The 22,460-nt window shown below is 49.1% G+C and overlaps 1 protein-coding gene across 1 annotated transcript in view; it reads right to left on the reverse strand.

The window, feature by feature from the left end:
- Window positions 1-3,221: 3,221 nt before the first annotated feature.
- The window catches only part of Tctn2 (tectonic family member 2), a 28,150-nt gene continuing 8,911 nt past the window's right edge, over window positions 3,222-22,460 (reverse strand). The window contains exons 6-19 of the mRNA XM_036172449.1: window positions 21,887-22,083; window positions 21,010-21,133; window positions 19,379-19,580; window positions 18,172-18,199; window positions 17,478-17,506; window positions 17,289-17,381; window positions 15,730-15,807; window positions 13,393-13,470; window positions 12,361-12,472; window positions 8,511-8,617; window positions 5,833-5,989; window positions 4,596-4,721; window positions 4,425-4,513; window positions 3,222-3,465 (exon numbers count right to left, since the gene is read on the reverse strand). Coding sequence (XP_036028342.1) covers window positions 3,338-3,465; window positions 4,425-4,513; window positions 4,596-4,721; window positions 5,833-5,989; window positions 8,511-8,617; window positions 12,361-12,472; window positions 13,393-13,470; window positions 15,730-15,807; window positions 17,289-17,381; window positions 17,478-17,506; window positions 18,172-18,199; window positions 19,379-19,580; window positions 21,010-21,133; window positions 21,887-22,083 — 1,548 coding nt within the window. The 3' untranslated portion in view covers window positions 3,222-3,337. The remainder of the gene's footprint in view (window positions 3,466-4,424; window positions 4,514-4,595; window positions 4,722-5,832; window positions 5,990-8,510; window positions 8,618-12,360; window positions 12,473-13,392; window positions 13,471-15,729; window positions 15,808-17,288; window positions 17,382-17,477; window positions 17,507-18,171; window positions 18,200-19,378; window positions 19,581-21,009; window positions 21,134-21,886; window positions 22,084-22,460) is intronic.

Here is a 22,460-nt window from a genome sequence, read left to right on the forward strand (position 1 = left end):
GGGCTGTCACTATATATGTAGTCCAGGTTGGCCTCGAACTCAGAGATCCGCCTGCCTCGGCCTAGGAGGCGCCATCACGCCCGGCCCTTTTGAAGACTTTGATCCTTTTTTTTTTTTTTTTTGAGTCAAGGTCTCACTATGTAGCTCTGGCTGTCCTGGAACTCATGTAAGCCAGGCTGACCTCCGACTCAGAGATCATCCTTCCTCTACCTACAAGTGCTGAAATTAAAGGTGTGCACCACTGCGCCCCGTGGACTTCTTTATTTTCTTTATTTTTAAGAATTTCATCCATGTATACAACAAAATAATCATATTCATCCTGTTCCCCTTTCCAACTCCCATAGGATTCCAAAATATTTCAAACAATACAAAACAATTTCATGTCTTTTTTTTTTTTGTGATGATCCGATAAATCCAATTAATGCTGCCCATGTGTATGGGGCCATGCACCAGTGGATGGGAGACCAACTCTTTCTTTTCTTTTCTTTCTTTTATTTTTTTCTCTTCCTTTCTTTCTTTGTTTATTTGAGGTGGGGCCCCATGTATCCCAGGCTGACCACAAACACTTTTAAGTAGCTAAGGATGACTTTGAACCTCTTGCCTCTAACCTCCCACCCTCTTACCCTCAGTGCTGGGATTACAGGCAAGCACTATGTGTTGCCTAGGGATGGACCCCAGAACTTCATATATGCCAGGCAAGAACTTTTAATAACTTCAGCAGTTTGGTGGTTGTTGTTATCTTTGTCTGAGTCCTAGGGTCTGGGGATAGCTCAGGAGTGAAGAGCACTCACAGCTCTTGCAGTAAGTTTTGGGGTTCCCAGCACCCAGATCAGGTGTCTCACAACCACCTGTAACTCCAGTTTCAAGAAATGCAATGCCTTCTGACCTTGATAGGCTTCTGCACACATATACACTCAAGCACACACATAAATGAACCTTTTAAAAGGACTTTTATCATTTTAAAGAGTGTGTGTGCTTGCACATGACTTGCAGAAGCCAGAGGAACCAGATCCCCAGGAGATGGAGTTGCATTGTGCCACCTGACATGGGAAGCAAACTCAGGTTTTTCTGAAAGGGGAACATGTGCTCTTTACCACTAAGCCATCTCTCCAGGCCCAATAAATAAACATATTTTAATGGGGGGTCAGAAAGAGTGTCTTTTTTTTTTTTTTTTTGGAAGGGTAGTGTTCCTTGACAGGGTTTCTTTGTGTAGCCTTGGCTGTCCTGGAAATAGCTCTGTAGACCAGGCTAGCCTCAAAGGTGTGCTACGGCCTGGCCAGGAGGAGAGTCTTAACCACTAACCACTTTTTGTGCCATAAAGTTCTGTTCCAAGTATATAACCTTTTGGTTCTTAGTGAAGATACACAGGGTGCCCCCATCATCCTAAGGCAGTCTGAGAACACTCTGTTAACCCCCAAGACACCACTGACTGGCTTTGTCACAGTGGATTTGCCAGCCCATGGAACTAGGCCCTATGTGGTGCAATGTGTGGCCTCTGCAATCCCGCTAGCCACAAGGCCAGCTTCCACACAGCGGTCATGTGACCTCTGCAATCACACAGTCTGATGCATGCTTAAAATCTCTGGCTTCCCTCATCGCAATCCAAGTAAAACCCAAACCCTCACCATAGTCCTGGATCCTTTTTCTCAGCCACACCTCCTTACTTTTTCCTGGTCCACACACTTGAACTCTGGAATCCCTCAGTGTAAAATACTGGCCCACTGGACCTCATCAAAGCTGACTCCTGGCCGAGCGGTGGTGGCGCACACCTTTAATCCCAGCACTCAGGAGGCAGAGGCAGGTGGATCTCTGTGAGTTCGAGACCAGCCTGGGCTACCAAGTGAGTCCCAGGACAGTCTCAAAAGCTACACAGAGAAACCATGTCTCGGGGAAAAACAAACAAACAAACAAAAAAAGCTGACTCCTTCAGGTCTCAGCTCAAATGTCTCTGTACCAGTTAGTTCTTACTGTCAACACGACATAATGGCACCTAAAAGGGAATCTCAGCTGAGGGGTAGCACAGATCTGATTGCCCTGCAGCCGAGTGTATGGTGGATATCTTGATTGCTGGCTGAAGTGGGAGGGCCCATTATGGGCAGTGCTGCCCCTGGACAGGTGATCCTAGCCTGTTTAAGAAAGCTGGCTTAATCTTAGCGCTCAGACAGCATAGGCAAGTGGATCTCTCTGTGTTCTAGGCCGGCCTGGTCTACAGAGTGAGTAATATAGCACTTTAAGACCATAAGTGATGAGCCGGGTGACAGTGGCCTTTAATCCCAGCACTCGGGAGGCAGAGGCAGGCAGATCTCTGTGAGTTCGAGGCCAGCCTGGTCTACGAAGCAAGATCCAGGACAGGCACCAAAACTACACAGAGAAACCCTGTCTCAAAATACCAAAAAAAGAAAAAAGAAAAAGAAACTCTTGTCTCAAAAACAAAAACAAAAAAAGACTATAGCGATGCTGAGATGGCTCATGGGTAAAGACACTGTCGTCTACACAAGCCTGACAACCTGCCTTCCAACCCAGATCCAAAGCAGGAGGAGAAAACTGACTGCCAGAGGTTGTCCTCCATGTACTCACATCTGAGCTCACTCAAACACACAGACATGCACAATAATAATAAGAAATAAAATTTAATTTTAATCTAAAGAGCCTTTATAAGCATTTTCTAACCCTTTCTCTGGAATATGAGACAGTAATCAATTGATCCTTTATTTATTTATTTATTTATTTATTTTAGTTTTTCAAGACAGAGTTTCTCTGTGTAGTTTTGGTGCCTGTCCTGGAACTCGATCTGTAGACCAGGCTGGCCTTAAACTCACAGAGATCCGCCTGACTCCACCTCCTGAGTGCTAGGATTAAAGGCATGTGCCGCCGCCGCCGCCGCCGCCACCACCACCACCACCACCACCACCAGGCTCTTTTTTTATTCTTATATGCTTGCATTAAGTCTGGTCAAAATAAATCCCCTGTGATTAGGAATTCGTGCTGGGCTTAGTTCTCTGACATTCAGGGACACCATCAACTCCCCTACAACCAGCGGGCAGCAAGAAGGACCATTCTGGGACACTTTGAACATCTGGATAATTGATTTACATCCACTTAACACTAAGCTTTTCTATGAAAATAGACATTTCGTTTATTAAAATGTTTCAGAGAGGCCAGGTATGGTGGTACACGCTTTTAATCCCAGCACTTCGGAGGCAGAAGCAGAAGATCTCTGTACATTTAGAGGCAAGCCTGGGCTACATAGTGAGACCCTGTCTCAAACCAACAGGTTTCAGAGAGGCGCGCAGGCCTACAGAGAGCCACTGAGTGAATGCTGAATCTTGGGGAGAACTTAATGGTAGATGGGAGTTGAGTACCAGCTTTTGCACATTCTGATCCAAGGGTGACTGAAGACCATGGCCAGCATGAGGAGGGACAGCAGCATCAGGCCTTTGGCAACACACTGGGCATGGGGCTCCCCTGAAAGACAGCGCAAGACAACTTGTTGGGAGCACAAAGGTCCTTGCACCCACAGATCACCAGGGAAACCAGGAATGTCAAACATGCAGGATTGTCCTCTCAGAGGAGAGGACGTAAAACTTGTTTTTCCATCCAGAAGGCTGGGAATTGGAGGTGATTCACAGCCTGGTGAACTACGCTATCTATAGGGCAAGGCCATATCAAGCTCCTACAACCAGGACCGGAGGTGGCTAATAGTCTAAATGACCCTTATATTATCTATAGAGCCAAGGGCACTCCCAGGCTCCCACAACCAGGACCAGAGATGGCAAGTAGCCCAACTGACCCTTATATTATCTATATAACCAAGGGCTCCCCCAGGCTCCCACAACCAGGACAAGAGATGGCAAACAGCCCAAATGACCCATACTCTACTTGTATGACTGAGATCACAGCAGATCCTCCCTAGGCCCCTAAGCTAGTACGGGTAGCCTATCTCTCCCTACCTTGGAAGAAAGGACATGTACTTTGAGTTGGGTTTCAATGTAATTATGCCTCCTTGTGTACCAGGAATTGTATTACATCAGGACACTTCTCCCCAAATTGTCTGTGTTTAAATATGCTGCCAATAAACCACCTGGCATCAGACTCCCAGAGTTTGATCTAGCTTGGCTAAGTCAGGTTGAACTAAATTTTCTTTTTCATCTCTTCGAGGTTTGTTACCCTGCCTGCCATGACATTTGCAGGGACCACACCCCATTCTGTAACAACTGGGTTGTATCCTATCTTGACTCTGAAGATAATTATTCATTAATTATTTGTGATAACCATTAATAGTTAATAGAGCATCGACAGGGATTGGTTTCTTCTTTTTAAGTCTTTCTGTGTTTTAATTTGTATGTGGCATTTGTACATTGACTCTTGAATAGTTTTAGTTGGCATAACATAACTGACAACATGCAGGAACCTGCCTTCCCTACCTTGGTAATACTGGGTCAGAGGGTACAGAAGTTGGGGCCAGCATAGCTCATTCCGCGTACAGTCATACTCGGTGAAGTTGATCTGGAATCTGTAAGAACACAGGAGAAGGTTGCAGAAAGAACAAGTGAACAGTAGGAAGGAACCGGCTAGCCTGTCAGCCACTGGCTCACCTGGTTGGAGGGCGGGGCCTCTGTGCAGGGATTTTAATGAACTGAACTGAGGCGCTGAGAGGGAGGAGATCGGCCTTGTCCTCACAGGTGAGCCCACACTGGTACTGCCAGGTCACTGTGGAGAACCTAGAAGGGAAGACTGTAAGGCAGCCTGGCCACTGTCCATTGGTGAAGTCTGACCTAGGACCCCAGGGAATCCAAGTGTGGCATCCATTTCTCAAGTCTAGACACAGAGAATCTGCCAGTCCCTGTGCCCATCACTGGGTTCTCTTTGCGAAGATTGCTTGTCTCCAACAGTCTATTAGCAGCTGACCATTTATTGAGGGCATTCCATACCCGCAGCACAGAACTAAGGTGCTTTTTACATATTATGGTACTGTGGGACTGGGGTGTTGCTCAGTGGTGGAGCCCTGCTTAGAAAAAGAGGCCACTGGCTCCATCCCAACGCTCTGAAGTAGATCTGATGGGAAAAGGCATCCCTCCTCCTATTCTGGTAACTGCTCCCCTACTTTCTCTAGAGGCGGGGACACACCACTCCCCACTCTCCATTCAGTAGGTCAGAAGACACCAGTCTGAATCCAGAGCTTGCCTGCCAGAGCTGTTGATAGCCCTGGCCACAGCACACGGCTCTAAAAGGGACATGTGACCCAGCTGGGCCAATGGAAGTCTGCCCAGATCTCTTTTGATAAGGCGGCCTCTCAGCGGAGAGGCTGAGCTGGTGCTGGCCCTGCAGGACTGAGGAGGATGTCCATGAGAGAGAAGGCTGTCCCAGGGCAGGGTGAGCCGGAGGTAAAAAGGCAGAGGCCCTCTCTGAGCTTGCGGCATGGGGCCTCTGCCAAACTGAACAGCCTGAATCACTTCTTGCTAAGTGGGACCTGTCACATGAGGGAGAGACGCAACACACAGATGCTGTCATTTCTCAGATGAGGTGACTGCATGTCCAACTGTCTAAAGCCGCACACAGTTCCGTGATCTGAGCCTCTGGTGCCGGCAAAGCCTCCAGCCGATGGCCACACTCTGTCGTCAGGGTATCACTCAGGCTCACAGCATTAAGTACACTCAGCATTGCACACAGCAACAGCTCTCACACAGGTTCAGGCTCAGACACGGTTTGTGCCTTGGCTCACCACAGCCAGATCTCTAACAATCCCCATTTGCAAGTGCGTGGGATTCCCGCCGAGCACCCCTAGCCTTTGTCCTGCTCTAGACTTTGGCAACTCTCAGGAGGGGCCCACACCTTGTCTCCACGCCGAGGATCTCCTGCTGAGGCACCCCTTCCACAGACCCAGCTTCGGCAACGAGGATGCGGATGGTGAGCTGGGCAGGGACTTCCAGGCAGATGCCATTTGCGCTGCTCAGGGGCAGGTCGGCACCTGTATCAGGGGCGTCAACACCTGCAGGAATGTCGAGTGAGACATCTGTTACGAGTGGCCGTCCTATAGTGTCACACATGACACCCTAAGGAATGGAAGGTGACATGGCCTGGCTCCCAGTCCCAAGGCTCTACTCTCTAGCAGGCTGGGATTGTCGTCACTCCACGGCCTCTCACGTCCACCTAGCAGAAACAGGTCCTACTCACCTGGGTGGTGTCTAAATGCTTTTCTGTGTGGGTGAATGAGGTTCCCAACCCACATAATAAAACTAAGCATAAAGAGTCAGTGTCGGGAGCTACAGAGATGCCTCAACATTTAGGAGCTCTTGAGGATGGCACAAGTCCAGTTCCCAGCACCAACATATAACTTCAGTTCCCAACAACCACCTATAACTCCAACTCTGATCTGATGTCCTCTTCTGGCCTCAGGGCACCAGCACACATACGGCATAAATGTCCATAGATAGACACACACACACACACACACACACACACACACACACACACACACATACACACACACACACATACACACAAATACAAATAAAATCTTTTCTTAAAAAAGAAAATGATCAGAGTCTAAGCTTGCCCCTGAAAGCCCCCCCCAAGTGTCCCCCAAGTGAAGGGGACAATTCAGGAACACAGTAAAGAGTCACAGGCTACAGTTAGGGTTGGTGACGACCCTAACTGTCATCATAGAGCCTTCATCCAGTAAGCAGAAGCATATGCAGAGATAGACAACCAAGCACCAGGCTGAGCTCCTGTAGTCCAGTCAAAGAGAGGGAAGAGGGATTATGTGAGTTAAGAGGTCAAGATCATGATGAAATCTACAGAGACAACTGAACCAAGCTCATAGGAACTCACAAACTTTAGACCAACAGCTGTGGAGCCTGAATGGAACCAGACGAGGACCTCTGCATACAGGAGACAGTTGTGTAACTTGGTCTGTTTGAGGGGTCCCTGACAGTGTAATCAGGATCTATCCCTGGTGCATGAGCTGGCTTTCTGGATCCCATTACCTATGGTCAGACACCTTGCTCAGCCTTGATGCAGGAGAGAGGGGCATTGTCCTGCCTCAACTGAATGCACCAGGCTTTGCTGACTCCACATGGGAGCCCCTTACCCTTTTGGAGGAGGGGATGGGAGGGGGGGTCAGGGGTGGGAAGGCTAGCAGGGAGCAGGAGGAGAGATGAGAGAGGAATCTGTGGTTGGTATGTAAAATTAATAAAAAAAATTTCTTAAAAAAAAAAGTCACCAGCTATTCTAGACCATCATCGCCTATCAGAAGTCATATAAAAAAGATATTTAAAACTCACCCTAGCATCTTTGGTTCCTATGGGTTAGATAAATAATCATCCATTTCCTGCCTGAAGGCTCTGTAATAACACCACCAAGCCCAGGGTCACAGGAGAGTGAGCTAGTCAGGCCCCCTTAGAGCCACACCCCATCCCTGCTCAGTCCCCTACAAAGTGAAAAATTCAGAGCCAAGTGACAATCTCCACTTTCAGGCTGTTTCTCTTTGTGGACTGGTTTTGGATCTGGGAGGAAGTTGGTGCTGGGCTCAAACCCAGCGTTCTGCACAGACTAGACAGGAAACTGAGCCACATTTCAGTCCGATTCACTTTCAGATCTTCCTGTAGAGAACTCTCCGGATCACAAGCGTACCTCCCCGTTTCCTAGCACTCATGAATCTGATTTTTACACACTTGCCCATTCTGGGTGTTGCACACAAATGGACTCGGAGGTCTAAGTTGTCTGTATCGAGGCCCCTTTTCCTCAGCACTACCTTTCAAACTCTCTAACAAAGTGGCTTCTATAAACTACCAGGTCAGCTCTCAATGCCAATATTCTTGGGAGCTCAAAACAGCAGTGCAAATTGATGTGCCTTATAGGTCTCCAAGCCCAGACTCTCAGCAGGAGGAAGCTCATGGGGTTTCCTGTGTGAAGCAAAAGCCATGGCAGAGCTGTGAAAACCTTCCTGCCTGCAGTAGACAGCCCTAGCCTGCAGTAGACAGCCCTAGCCTGCAGTAGACGGCCCTAGCCTGCAGTAGACGGCCCTAGCCTGCAGTAGACGGCCCTAGCCTGCAGTAGAGGGCCCTAGCCTGCAGTAGACAGCCCTAGCCTGCAGTAGACAGCCCTAACCTGCAGTAGAGGGCCCTAACCTGCAGTAGACAGCCCTAACCTGCAGTAGACAGCCCTAGCCTGCAGTAGACGGCCCTAGCCTGCAGTAGACAGCCCTAGCCTGCAGTAGACGGCCCTAGCCTGCAGTAGACGGCCCTAGCCTGCAGTAGACAGCCCTAGCCTGCAGTAGACGGCCCTAGCCTGCAGTAGACGGCCCTAGCCTGCAGTAGACGGCCCTAGCCTGCAGTAGAGGGCCCTAGCCTGCAGTAGACGGCCCTAGCCTGCAGTAGACGGCCCTAGCCTGCAGTAGACAGCCCTAGCCTGCAGTAGACGGCCCTAGTCAAATACATCAGGTTCTAGAGCCATGACTGGCACCCACAGGCCCAATAGCCATAGGCCTCTGTGCATGGCCACACACTCACGTATGACCTCCAGCCAGCCATCACTCAGATCGCTGTAGTCCGAGTTGCCTCTCCTTGCGACGTGTGTTGCTTGGATCAGCAAATCCAGCCTCTGAAGCACATTCTCCCTGCGAGGGAGGAAGAAGACACTTCTCAGCCGGTGGCCTGCAGGGCTTGTCCTCAGGTCCTTGCCCAAGACTGACCACTTAGTCTTTGCTGGGAGCCCAGATGAAAGTTTGCTGGAAGAACTGGCATTAAAAACAGGGTGCATGTGTGTGGGTATAAGCTGGAGAGATGGCTCAGCTGGGGGGTGGTAGTGGCGCACACCTTTAATCCCAGCACTCGGGAGGCAGAGGCAGGTGGATCTCTGAGTTTGAGGCCAGCCTGGGTTATAGAGCAAGTTCTAGGATGGTCAGGGTACACAGGGAGACCCTATCTTAAAGAAAAAAAAAAAAAAAAGAAAGGAAGGAAGGAAGGAAGGAAGGAAGGAAGGAAGGAAGGAAGGAAAGAAGGAAGGAAGGAAGGAAGGAAGGAAGGAAGGAAGGAAGGAAGGAAGGAAGGAAGGAAGGAAGGAAAAGAATACTTGTTGCTCTTCCAGAAGCCCCAGGTTCAATTCCCAGCACCCACCTGGTAGCTCACAACCATCTGTAACTCCAGTTGTAGGGCATCTGGCAGCCTCTTCTGGCCACTTCGGGAACTGCCTGCATGTGGTGCAGACATACATGCAGGTAAAAACATTCACACCATCAAAACAAATAAATCTTGAAGTGGGGAGTGTGCTGGAGGGGCCAGTGAGGATGCTCAGTGGGTGAAGGAGTGCGTATGCATGCGGGCCTAACAACCTGAGCTGGATTCCTGGATCCTACAACGTGGCCTGAGAGAGCACTGGCTCCCGAGAGGTGTCCTCTGACCTCCACACGAGCCATCATGGGGGTGCTGGGAACTGAACCCGGGTCCTCTGCAAGAGCAGCAAATGCTCTTAAGTGCTGAGCCATCTCTCCAGCCCCCAATTTTAAATTTGTAATTGTTTTGTGTGTTTGCACATGTGTAAATACTCCTGTGTATATTTGTGTCCATGCCCATGGCTGCATGTAGAGGTCAGAGTTCAATGCTGGGTATCTTCCTCAATCACTCTCCATCTTTTCTTTTTTCACATTTTTATTTATTAGTGTGTTTTCCTGCATAGTACACACAGCCTTGCGTATACCACACAACACACACACACACACACACACACGCACGCACGCACGCACGCACGCACGCACTGCACACATGCATATATAGCTGCAGGCTTGTCACAGTGCCCGAGTGGAGGTCCAAGGACAATTTTCAGGAGTTGGTTGGCTCCTTTCACCACACAGTTCCCAGGGATTGGACTCAGGTCCTCAAACTTGGCTGCAAACACCTTTACCCACCGAACCATCGCTCTGGCCCATCATCTCATTTTTATGTTTTGTTTTTTGAGACAAGATCTCTACTATATATCTCTAGCTGTCCTGGAACTTGCTATGTAGACCAGATTGGCCTTGAATGCATACAGATGCCCCTACCTCTGCCTCCCGAGCGCTGGGATTAAAGGTGTGAGCCATCATGTCTACCCGGCCTGATTTTTTTGAGGCAGGGTCTCTCACTGAACCTAAGTTCACCAACTCTGTTAGACCGGTGGGCTGCTGAGATGTGGGGATCTTCTTGTCTCCACTTCCCTAGAGCTGGGGATGTGGTGCATGGCATCGCACCCACATGGCAGGGACCACATGAACGTCTTCCCACCTGAATGTCAACAACCGCTTTGAGCCATCTCCGCGGCCCTCTTCCTTCAGTTCACAATGAAGATACATTCTACTCTGGTGAAGTACCTCACTAGGAAGATGAGACACAGACAGCCACTCAGCAGCACTCAAGAGGCTAAGTGATTGCTGTGCTACACGGTGAGGCCCTGTCTCAAAAAAACACAAATAATAGGGACTGGAGCGATGGCTCGGGGGTTGAGAGCAAGAACTGCTTTTCCAAACGACCCAAGTTTGGCTTCCAGCACCCACGTCTGGTCACTTACTTGCCTCTAACTTTAGCTCCAGAGGATTCAACTCCCCCTTGTGGACTGGAAGAGCACTTGTACTGATGTGTACAAGCTTAGCCCAGCCCCAGACACACACACACACACACACACACACACACACACACACACACACAACACAAAATTAATCTTTAAAAAATTGTTTTAAAAAGCCAGGCAGAGCCGGCTGGCGGTGGCACATACCTTTAATCCCAGCACTCGGGAGGCAGAGCCAGGCGGATCTCTGTGAGCTCGAGGCCAGCCTGGTCTATCTATATAGGGAGTTCTAGGGTAGCCAGGGCCACATAGTGAGACCCTGTGTCAAAAATAAAATCAAATAGAAAAGAAACAGCACCTGCATTTTGTAGAAGTGGCATGAACAAGAGGGCACATGTATGCTCACCCATCCCGGAACTCACCCAAACAAAATAGAGATAAATGTAAAACAACGACAAAAACGAGGAGAATTGTGAGTGTTGAGAAGACGAAGAAGAAGTGGAGCTGTCCCACTCCGCTGAAAGAGTGGCAAAAGATGCCACCACTGTAGCAACACTGGGTTCTGCAGACACAACAGGGGACTACCAGATGACCTGGCACTTGGATTCCTGGGCACCGACCAAAAGAACAGGAAGTGCTAAGCAGGCGGCGGTGGCACACGCCACTAATCCCAGCACTCGGGAGGCAGAGGCAGGCGGATCTCTGTGAGTTCGAGGCCAGCCTGGGCTACAGGGGTGTTCCAGGGCAGCCAGGGCTACACAGGGAAACCCTGACTCAAAAAACCGCCCCCCCCCCCAAAAAAAAAAAGAAAGAAGGATGGTAAGCACATTCAAGCAAAAAGCTGTACAGGCCTGTCTGCAGCAGTGCACACAGGCAGACAGAGAACGCAGATGTCCATCAACCCAGGGGGGCAAACCAGATGTGCTGTGGACAGACACAAAGGCAGTCTCCGCGTCACCATAGAAACCAACGGAGTTCCAGAGCATGCTGTGACGTGCTGTGACGTGGAAAACGGCAGAGTGGGCATGATTCCAGTTCAATATCCAGAACGGGCAAAGCCACAGGAACAGAAAGCAGGGTACTTTGAACCCTGAGTCTTTGGAGAGAAGACCTGGGAGAGTAACTGCTTATCCACACACATTTCTATTTTGGGTGATGAAAATATTTTAGAACTAGATAGAACCTTTCATAAGATCATAAAAAGCCTAAATAAATGATATTCAACTTTTTTTTTTTTTGCTTGTTTTTAGTTTAGTTTTTTGTTTTGTTTTTTTTGTTTTTGTTTGTTTGTTTGGTTGGTTGGTTGGTTTTTCGAGACAGGGTTTCTCTCTGTAGCTTTGGAGCCTGTCCTGGATCTTGCTCTGTAGACCAGGCTGGCCTCGAACTCACAGAGATCCACCTGCCTCTGTCTCCTGAGTGCTGAGTTTTTCTTTAAATAATTTATTTAACTTTATTTTATGTGCATTGGTGTGACGGTGTCAGATCTCCTGGAGCTGGAGTTACAGACAGTTGTGAGCTGCCATATGGGTGCTGAGAACTGAACCCGGGTCCTTGGAAGAGCAGCCATCTAACCCCTGAACCATCTCTCCAGGCCTTGTTTTTAGTTTTTTAAGCATTTGTGTGTGTGTGCGCGCATGTGCACAGGTATGCATGCGCCATGGCATACTTGGGGAGGTCAGAGGACAACTTCATGAGTCAGTTTCTTTCCACCACACAGGGCCTGGTCTTGAACTCAGATCATCAACCTCAGCAGCAAATGCCTTCACCTGCTGAACCATCCCGAGACCCCATTTGTTTGACAACCAACTAACAGAGCCTCACCTGAGCTGCGTACAGTTCTCATTAATCCCAACCTCCAGAAGGCAGCCAGCGAGTGCATTCTCTCCAAATAAAATGGGTCTCAGAGCTGCTGATGTGCACAAGCCCCGTCCAGCTGCAACAGAAAGATGAGTCTCCCACTGTTCTGCTAAATACAAGTCCAGATTTACTTCTGAAATTTTCCTGGAAACTCAGCGGTACCCAGGAGGCTGAGGCAGGAGCATAGTGGTTCAAGGTCGGCCTGGGCAACATAGAAAGACCCTGTTTCAATCAAACCAACAAAAAGTCTTAATTTTTATCCTTTTTGAGACAGGGTCTCACACAGCCCAGACTGGCCTTGATTTGATTCTGGAGCCAAGGATGACCTTGAACTCCTGATCCTCCTGCCTCCACATCCTAAGTGCTGGGATCATAGGGATGTGCTAGCACATCCGGCTCAATAATGAAGCCAATAATGGAAAGTAAAAATAAAGTTTCCAGTTTCTGCAAACTGGGCTATTGTTACGCTAACCCAATGGTTTCCATCCTGTGCACTGTGAACCCTTTGGGGGTCGCATATCGGATCTTTACACTACAATTCATAACAGCAGCAATATTAATTATGAAGTAGCAATGAAAATAATTTTATGGCTGGGAGTCACTACGAACATGAGGCACTGTGTTGAAGGGGTTAGGAAGGTTGAGAACCACTGGTTTAATCCTTCTGGTCTTTTCAAAGCCAAACAAAGACACCATTCTGGGCAAGAATTCCTGGACCGGATTCAGTGACTCCCTGTGAGCAGGGCTATGCCCTTTCTGGCAGCACTGGGTGCCCACTGTTCAGGGGTAGCGGTTCTCTCCAAGGAGCAGCATGCTGGCCACAGACAGCACAATCATGCCTGAACCGCTCTTACGAATAACACCCAGCACTTTAGGTAGGCATCCTGGGGGAGTGGGGAGCCACAGGAACACAAAGAGCAACCCCTGCCCACACGCCATAAAACCAGTGCTTCTAACTCCAGTCTGTCAGGGAGCAAAGGGGCAAAAACACATCACCTGGCTGCCAGAGGTGTAAGGCAGTGACATTCGTCCCGTTGACATGTAGGGCTCGGACCGGCTTGCCAAGTTGGTAACCTAGACACGGCAAACAAAGCAGAGAGAGCTGGCATCTTCGGTCACATCAGACAGCACGAGAAAGAGAGAGAGAGAGAGAGAGAGAGAGAGAGAGAGAGAGAGAGAGAGAGAGAGCGAAGCCTCAGAGGGGAGCTTTGTAAACACCATCCCTGTGGCCAGCACGGCAGGAGGTGACGCCAACGCTTGGAAGGCTGAGGCAAGAGGACGGTGATTTCTACTTCGATTTTTTTTTTTTTAACTTACTCATTTTTAGTCAGGCATGATGGCATCCAATGTGCTACCCAGTTCTCAAGACATGGAGGGAGGACGCTCAGGACACAGAACCACTTACACTGAAGGCCATGCCACATACCTAGCCACAGCACCAACAGTTCCCAAAACAGCCCCTCACAGCAATGGCCTCTACTTGGTGTATATTCATACATCCCTCTCCATCCCGCAGTGTGATGCAGTGCCAGTTCTACAAATCAGGAGCCAGTCAAGGGCATCACACCATTTCTACTTCTGGCCATATTTCCTGCTGTTCCTAAACACCAGCCTCCCCTGATATATTGTATTTATCACTGAGTATCTAAACTATTACCAACTCCACATATGTTAGCACATCTCAGGGGCTGAGCAGCTCCACGGGGTGTAACAGGCACCAAGGAGGCCAAAAGATCACGAGATGAGCAGATATATAGCAAGCTGGGGTTACCCTTCCCTTGACCACATGTGAATAAACATGGAGTCAGGAGACGTGAGCCCACGGCTTTGGTGGGCTAACTCACGGAGTGAGGGTGGCCTTAAGACAGCTGCAGTGGGGCTGGGGAGATGGCTCAGTGGTTAAGAGCACTGGCTGGTCTTCAGAGGACCTGGTTTCAATCCCCAATACCCACATGGCAGCTCAGAACTGTCTGTAACTCCAGTTCTAGAGAATCCAACATACTCACAGACATACATGCAGGTCAAATACCACTGGACATAAAATAAAAATAAATAATACACACACACACACACACACACACACAGACACACACACACACACATGACAGCATCAGCACTGAGAATCCCACCAGCATGGGCAATGACTTCCTGCTGCAGGGATGAAGGACCCCTTCAGCTAACTTTTCATCCCTCCTATGTGCCAGCATCTCCCAAGCAGCTGGGAGGGAGATAGGGTCTCCTGGAGATACTGTCACAACTGCTCTGACTAAGGTGATAATGGCTGCCACACCCAGAGGGCAGTAGCCCACAATAAGAGTATCAGGTGCCTCAAAAGGCCAAGGGCACCAGGTGGTGGCACAGGGCCTACAGTCCTACCTACTCTGAAGGCTGAGGGAGGGCATTTCAGACACAGAGTTCGAGGCCAGCCTCGGCTACACACGACACTGTGTCTCAAAAACAATATTTAAAAAAACTCCCAGGAGCTGGGGAGATGGTTCAGTGGTTAAGAGCACTTGTTGCTCTTGCAGAGAACCCGAGGTGGGTTCCCAGCACTCACACTGGACACCTCACAACTGCCTGAAACTCCAGATCCAGGGAATCTGGCGCCCTCTTCTGACCTCCATGGGAGTCTGCACAGAAGTGGTACATGTCAGTGAACACACACACACACAAACAGAAAATAAAAATAATTTTAAAAAAGTGACTCGAGAGATGGCTCAGTGGTTAAGAGCACAGCCTGCTCTTCCAGAGGACCCGGGTTCAGTTCCCAGCACTCACATGTCAGCTCACACCATGTGACTCCAGTTCCAGGGGATCCGACAGACACACATGCAGGCAAAATACCAATGCACATAAAATAAAAATAATAAATCATTAAATACACACACACACACACACACACACACACACACACACACACACACACACAAACAGCCAGGGGTGATGGCAGTGGCGCACGCTTTTAACCCTAGCACTGGGAGGCAGAGGCAGGTGGAACTCTGAATTCACATAGAGAATTCCAGGACAGCCAGGGCTACAAGAGAAACCCTATGAAAAACAAAGCAAAATAAAACCAGGAAAAAAAAAAACCAAAAAAAAAAAAAAAAAACCCACAAAATACAAAGACCAGAGGCTAGAGAGATAAAATGTGCATAAAATAAAGCAACACTGTATATTAAAATATTAAGTTGCCACTGGAGGAAGTGACTGCCAGAGAATAAAGAAACAGGCCACGGAGACAAACACAACTCAGGATAGTTCCTTATAACCATGGGACGGCCCAGGGAGAGCCACCCTGAGATCTGTGCAGACCAGCACGGTCAGTCACCCTACCTGGATTTCCAGAAGATTCCTTCTCATCACCACTGTGATGGTTTAAAAACTTCACTGTGAATCTCTGGGCCACTGTTCCTAGCGATAAAAGAAACAGGAGACATAATGTATACCATTTCATTGGGAAAAAAAATTAACTCCCATGAGCCAGGCACAGTGATGCACACTGTAATTGCAGCACCAAGGAGGCTGAGGCAGGAGGATTACTTTGAGGTAGAGGCCAATCTGAGCTACACAGAAAATTCCTGCTTAGGGCTACAAAGTGATATCCTATCTTTATTTATTTATTATTTTGGATTTTCAAGACAGGGTTTCTCTGTGTAACCCTGGCTGTCCTGGAACTCACTATGAAGACAAGGTTGGCCTTGAACTCAGAGATCCACCTGTCTCTGCTTCCCAAGTGCTGGGATTAAAGGCGTACACTAGCATGCCCAGCCTATTCTTTTCCTTCTTTTAAAATTATGTTTTGCCAGGCAGTGGTGGCGCACACCTTTAGTCCCAGCACTCGGGAGGCAGAGCCAGGTGGATCTCTGTGAGTTCGAGGCCAGCCTGGGCTACAGAGTGAGTTCCAGGAAAAGGCGCAAATCTACACAGAGAAACCCTGTCTCGAAAAACAAAAACAAAACAAACTTATGTTTTATTTATTTTGTGAGTGTGTATGTGTGTGGTACACAAGCATTGGCACACATGTGGAGGTCTGAATGTAACTTGCAGGAGTCAGTTCTGGGGTACCAAGCTCAGGCTGTCAGGCTTGGCAGCAAGCACCTTTCCCAGCAGAGCCATCTTGCCAGCCCAGTGATGCTATTTTTTTTTTTTTAAGAGACTTTAGGCTGGCCTCAAACTCACAGAGATCCACCTGGCTCTGCCTCCCAAGTGCTGGGATTAAAGGCCCTGTGAGACTTTATTTTCAATTATGTATACATGTGTGTCGATATGTGCATGCAACTGCAGGTGTCTGTGGGGACAGTTGATCTCCTGTGAACTGCCATGTGGGTGCTGGGAACTGAACCTGGGTCCTCAGGAAGAACAGCCAGTGCACTTAACCACTGAGCCATCTCTCCAGTCCAGGTTCCATTTACTTTAAAAATCATTTTTCCCCCTTGTTCCTTTGAGACTGGGCTTCACTATATATATCTATGCTGCTCTTGAATGCATTATCAATCCTCCTGCCTCAGCCTCCTAAGTTCTGGCATTATGAGGTATGAACCACCATGCCTGGCACAAAATTACATTTGATGTCCTGACTTTTGCTAGGTGGTGGTGGCAGTGGTGGTGGCACACGTCTTTAATCCCAGCACTCGGGAAGCAGAGGCAGGCAGATCTCTCTGAATTCAAGGCCAGCCTGGTCTATAAAGCGAGTTCCAGGACAGCCAGGGCAATATAGAGAAACCCTGTCTTGGGGGGAAAAAACCAACAACAAAGACTACTGACCCCTTGATTCAGTGATAAACAGGTATGATAAAGAAGTGTGGCCTCACTGGAAGGGTTACAGTTACAGAAACCACTGGAAGATAAAACACTTGAAACTCCAGGCCTTCCCGGCCCCTCACCAACATTACCTTTCTGGTGGGCACTGACTTCCGCCCTGATGATGGTGATGTCTAGTCCGCTGATGGAATTATTCTGCCATCGGAAGACATAATGCTCTTCATCTCTCTTGAGATCTCTATCGCTCTATATACAAATAAGACTCAAAGGCTGGGGAGAAAACCTGCTAGCTCAGAGAGGCTGAATAGCAACTGGCTGACTTCTCTCCTTGCTGGCATCTCCCAAAGATCTCGTCCTTCCGCTCCACCAAACAAAAAGAGCTGCACCACTCCACCCCCCCCCCCCAATGCATCTCGCTCTCTTCCTGACACCTGCTGATGCTCTGGGATTACTTTCAGTCAACTAGCTGCTAACTCAGCCTCCTGACCCAAGGTTAACGCCACTTAATCAACGCAGATGCAAACTGTTCACAGTGTGATCGAATATCCCCCAACAAATTAACTTCCACAGCGACATGTGATCTATCACGGGGCCATTCACCTACTTACAGGAGGCTTATTGGGAGCCAGGCTTTGTGACACACACCTGTAATCCCAGTAGTCACAAGGTAGAAGGAGCAGGAGTTCAAGGTCATATCTATCTACATAGTGATTTCAAGGTCACCCTAGGCTATACTATCTCAAAAAAAAAAAAAAGAAAGAAAAGGGCATGTGCAGCCATGCCTGTGGTGAGATCCCACACCCTTTGTCCCCTCCTACACCGTCAGGGACTGGGGTCCCTCTGCTCCTGGTACCTCACTGTACCTACAAAGAGTCGGCACCAGCACCTGTGGTGGTGCTCTGCAGGAAGAGCCATGGCCGGAATGAACTCGGAGCAGTCACTTTGGAAGAGTCTGTGTTCCCTCAGACTGTCAAGTAAACTCCGTGGCCTGGCAACCCCGCTCTATAATCCCACAAAATTGTGTCGTCCCCCACCACAAATGCTCACTCCATCCCTGGTCACAAAACCAAAAGGTGGCAACAAGCCAAGTATCCATCAGCCCACCAATGGACAAAGAAATGTGGCTGAGCCATAGAGTAGGATACACTCGTTGGCCCTAAAAAACGAAAAGGAAAAAAGAAGAAAATGTGAGACACGTGTGCTTTCAAAAGATGATGCTACAGATGGGTGGTGATGGCACACGCCTTTGATCCCAACATTCTCAAGGCAGAGGCTGGCAGGTCTCTGAGTTCAAGGCCAGCCTGGTCTACAGAGTTGCAAGACAGCCAGGGTTACACAGAGAAACCCTGTCTTGGAAAAAAACAAAACAAAACAAAAGCCCCAAAAACAAAAAAGATGATGTTAAGTGAAAGAAGCCAGACACAGGGCCACAGAGCAAAGTGCAGGGAGAAGAGGGAACTCGGGATGAGTGAGGTCCTGAGTGCATGTGTACTTGGACATGACCATGGACTCCAAGACCAACTGGCCCATGGGAAATTAGCAAAGCCATTACTCATACGGGCCAGGTTTAAAAAAGGAAAAAAAAAATGGTAAAGCTTTCTGAGTGCCAGTGTTTACAAACCGTTCATCTGTATGTGAAGAGATTAGCAACTGTACCTTCCTCCTGGATAGTCAGAGCCTGAGACCACTGCCTATGGAGACCTACAGAGACTAGCTAGCCTCCCCCTGTGCTGTACCTAATGCACACGCTGAGGCTGCAGGTTATTATATATGGTGGCAGTTAGAGGACCCGACCTGACCTATCCCAGTTTCTCAATGTGAGTCTATCCTTCTGCGGTCCTTCCCTACCCCTATGGAGAGTTCCGGGAGCCAGCTGCAAGGAAATGGTTCATCGATGTGACATGCAGAGACAGACAAGCCCTCAGTGGCTCACTGCTGAGAAGATGCCGACTCCCTCTGCTGGTACTGAAAGATCTGGGACTCCTCGGGAGTGTAGGGTACACAGTATTGTACAGAAAGCCGTTGGCACTCACGCGACATTATGGAGAGCTAACTTAACCGACAATAAAGATCTGGGGTGAGTGGGGATTGGTGCTTGCTGAGAGGAAAACACTGACCACGTGTGCAGGGTGCTGTTCAGACAGACTGCACTTCTCCCGTGGAAAACACCATCCTCAACCAACAGATGAGCCACAGTGGACGCTGAGCCAGAGGCTTACACACAGGAGAGGGAGGGCTAGTTCCCTATTACCACCCCATTCTAACCACGAAGGCAGCCTACCTCCCGACGTGCGGATCTTCACATTCTCAGGGACAACCCCATCTCGTCCTTGGTGCACTTGCAGATCGAGGGTACATTTAATATCAAAATTCCTCAGGAAAGCCACTGGGGCATCCTGCAGACACTGTCCAGCTAGAGACACCTGAGGACAAGGGACAAATACGGTACACTGTTTTTTTCTTCCCGTCTTAAGAGCATTCCCAAGTGTGGTGCTCAAGCCTACAATCCTGTGTGCTTGGGAGGGTTCAGACAGGACGGCTCCAAATTCAGGATCAGTCTAGGCTACAGTGCATGACCCTGCTTCAAAGCCACCCTACTCTGGGGCTGGAGAGTTGGCTCAGAGGTTAAGAGCACCGACTGCCCTTCCAGAGGTCCTGAGTTCAATTCCCAGCACCCACATGGTGGCTCACAACCATCTGCAATGAGATCTGGCTCCCTCTTTGTATACATAATAAATAAATAAATCTTTAAAAAAAAAAAAAAAAAAGGAAAAGCTACCCTACTCCAAATTGCTTTCTGCCCACTGCTACTGCTGGACAAGGTCAAGTTAGGACTCAAGGTGACCAGTTTTAGGGAGTCAAGATCTGGAAGCCACTACTCAGTCAAGTCTTCTGTCGTACGCCAGGGAAGGGCCCTGGCCCTGTCCACGAACAAGTTATGACTATATTCAACCTTAGCACTCCCTCATCACAGCCTGAATTTTGAGGAAAAGTCAGGGTCCCACCCGGAATAATAATAAACTCTACTGCTAAGCACCACCTCCTGCCCCCAGAGAGTTTCAATAACATAAAAAGTTTCACAGGGAGCCAGGCGGTGGTGGCGCACGCCTGTAATCCCAGCACTCAGGAGGCAGAGGCAGGTGGATCTCTGTGAGTTCAAGGCCAGCCTGGGCTACAGAGTGAGATCCAGGATAGCCAGGACTGTTACACAGAGAAACCCTGTCTTGAAAACAAACAAACAAACAAACAAACAAAACAACAACCAAAAGTTTCACAGAAATAACAAACTGTCATGCATCCCATGCTTTCCTCCCACAGGCGTGGTGTCTTACTAATGGTGGACTTGCTTTCTAGCCTTAAAGGATGTTTCAACATTCTGTTATTTTGTTGTTGTTGTTTTTTTTCCAGAGCTGAGGACCAAACCCAGGGCCTTGCGCTTGCTAGGCAGGCACTCTACCACTGAGCTAAATCCCCAACCCCTCGACATTCTTAATGTTATACACACTCACATACTTAGAGCTTCTTAGAAATTGCTGGGGCTGGGGATGTAGCTTGGCGGTAGAGCACTTGACTGGAGCACGCAAGGCCCTCAGTTCCAGTCCCAGCACCACAGAAACACAAAACACCAAAAGGGAATGGAGTGGAGGCTGACCACCGCCTCCAAGGAGTCTGCACAGAGACTCCCGGTGTTGTTCTACACGCTGTGACTTAGCGAAGTCGGGGTTCAGAAGGAGTCTTTTCAGTCTAGAGACTGTTAATAGTCCATGCACAGGAGGAAAATCAGCTGCTTAGGGGGAGTCTTAGAGATGGACGATGCTAGTGAAATCCGAGTGTTGAAACTCAAGGTGTTACCTGAGGGATGGTAAAATACCCCGTCGTGGTCATGATGGGGTCTCCTTGTTTGTAACCGGCATCCGTGAAGTCTCTTAGGTCGAGGTGCAGATGGGCTTCGAAGGCGGAGTCATGTCTGGGGGAACTGCAAGTTGGTAAAATAGATTATCCATGGGCCCAGGGTGTTTGCTTAGCCTGCAAATAGGCTGAAGTTCCATTCCCCCACCCCTGCACCCTTTAAAAAAAAAAAGATGATCGAAAACTACAACAATGATCTGAGATACAAATCACCCTTCAATGTTTCCTCTTTGCTTTGATATAGGGGCTCATGCAGCCCAGGCTGGCCCCAAACTCTCTATACAGCCAAGAATGACCTTGAACTCCTGATCCCCGTCTTTGCCTCCTGCTTGCTGGGGTTTCAGGGATACAACACCAACCCCAGCTCTTCATTGTTTTATTTACAAACATCATAGACGTAAATTTTTCAGCAAGGGGTGTTTGTGTGTGTGTGGCAGTGGCGGTGGTAGTGGTGGTGTACTCCTTTAATCCCAGGACTCAGGAGGCAGAAGCAGGCAGATCTCTGTGAGTTCGAAGCCAGCCTGGTCTACAAAGTGAGTTTCAAGATAGCCAGGGCTACACAGAGAAACCCTGTCTCAAACAACAACAACAAAGATACTCAACTATAAGACACAGAAAGTTCAAGACCCTGAGGGGCCCTGGCTCCTTCATTCATGCTGGAAAGTCATTGCCAAAGGCTGGCTGGATCTGCTGGGTTTTTTTCTCAGTTCTTTCCGGCACTTTGGGAGAAATGGCCTCGCTAACTGCAACCCAGTCAAGGCCCAGGAAAGGAAACCTGGTGGGCCTAGGAAGCAGGCCCCCCCAGGCAGCAGCTACTCACATGGCGCCGTGGTAGAAGTGACCAAGGAACGGTGAGGTGGAAGGGGGTGACAGCACACACAGGAAGGGGAACCAGTCAGGGGTCTCGTGAGCAGTGCCAGCTGCACAGCGATGGTGGGAGGGAGGGTTGACGTCCCCCCCAAACACGTCGGGGAAGCAGAACTGCTGGAACAGCTCTCTCACCTCTGGCTGGCAGTCCTTGAAAACAGGTAAAAGGACAGTGAAGATACCTCAGTGCCGACTGTGGCACCGGACACAGCTTGCAGCAGCAAGCGTGACCACACAGCCCCTGAGGCCATCAGCCTGCAGCCCAGCAGCCAAGAAAGCAGTACACCTCCATCTCCTCCCAAAGTGCTTTGCGGCGCAAGGAGAGCCCCTTGGGGCTGTGGAGGTGGCTCAGTCAGGAAACAGGCTTGCCACACAAGGACCTGAGTTCAACTTCAAGAATGTACACAGAAAGGCCAGGTGTGGTGGCCCATGATTATAATTCCAGAGCTGGGGAGACAGTAATAGGGAGAACCCTGGGGCTCACTAGACAGACAGCCTACTCTGCCAGCTGCAGGTTCAGTGAGGGG

Source organism: Onychomys torridus, chromosome 22 (genome assembly GCF_903995425.1).
Source record: "Onychomys torridus chromosome 22, mOncTor1.1, whole genome shotgun sequence".
Classification (NCBI taxonomy): domain Eukaryota; kingdom Metazoa; phylum Chordata; class Mammalia; order Rodentia; family Cricetidae; genus Onychomys; species Onychomys torridus.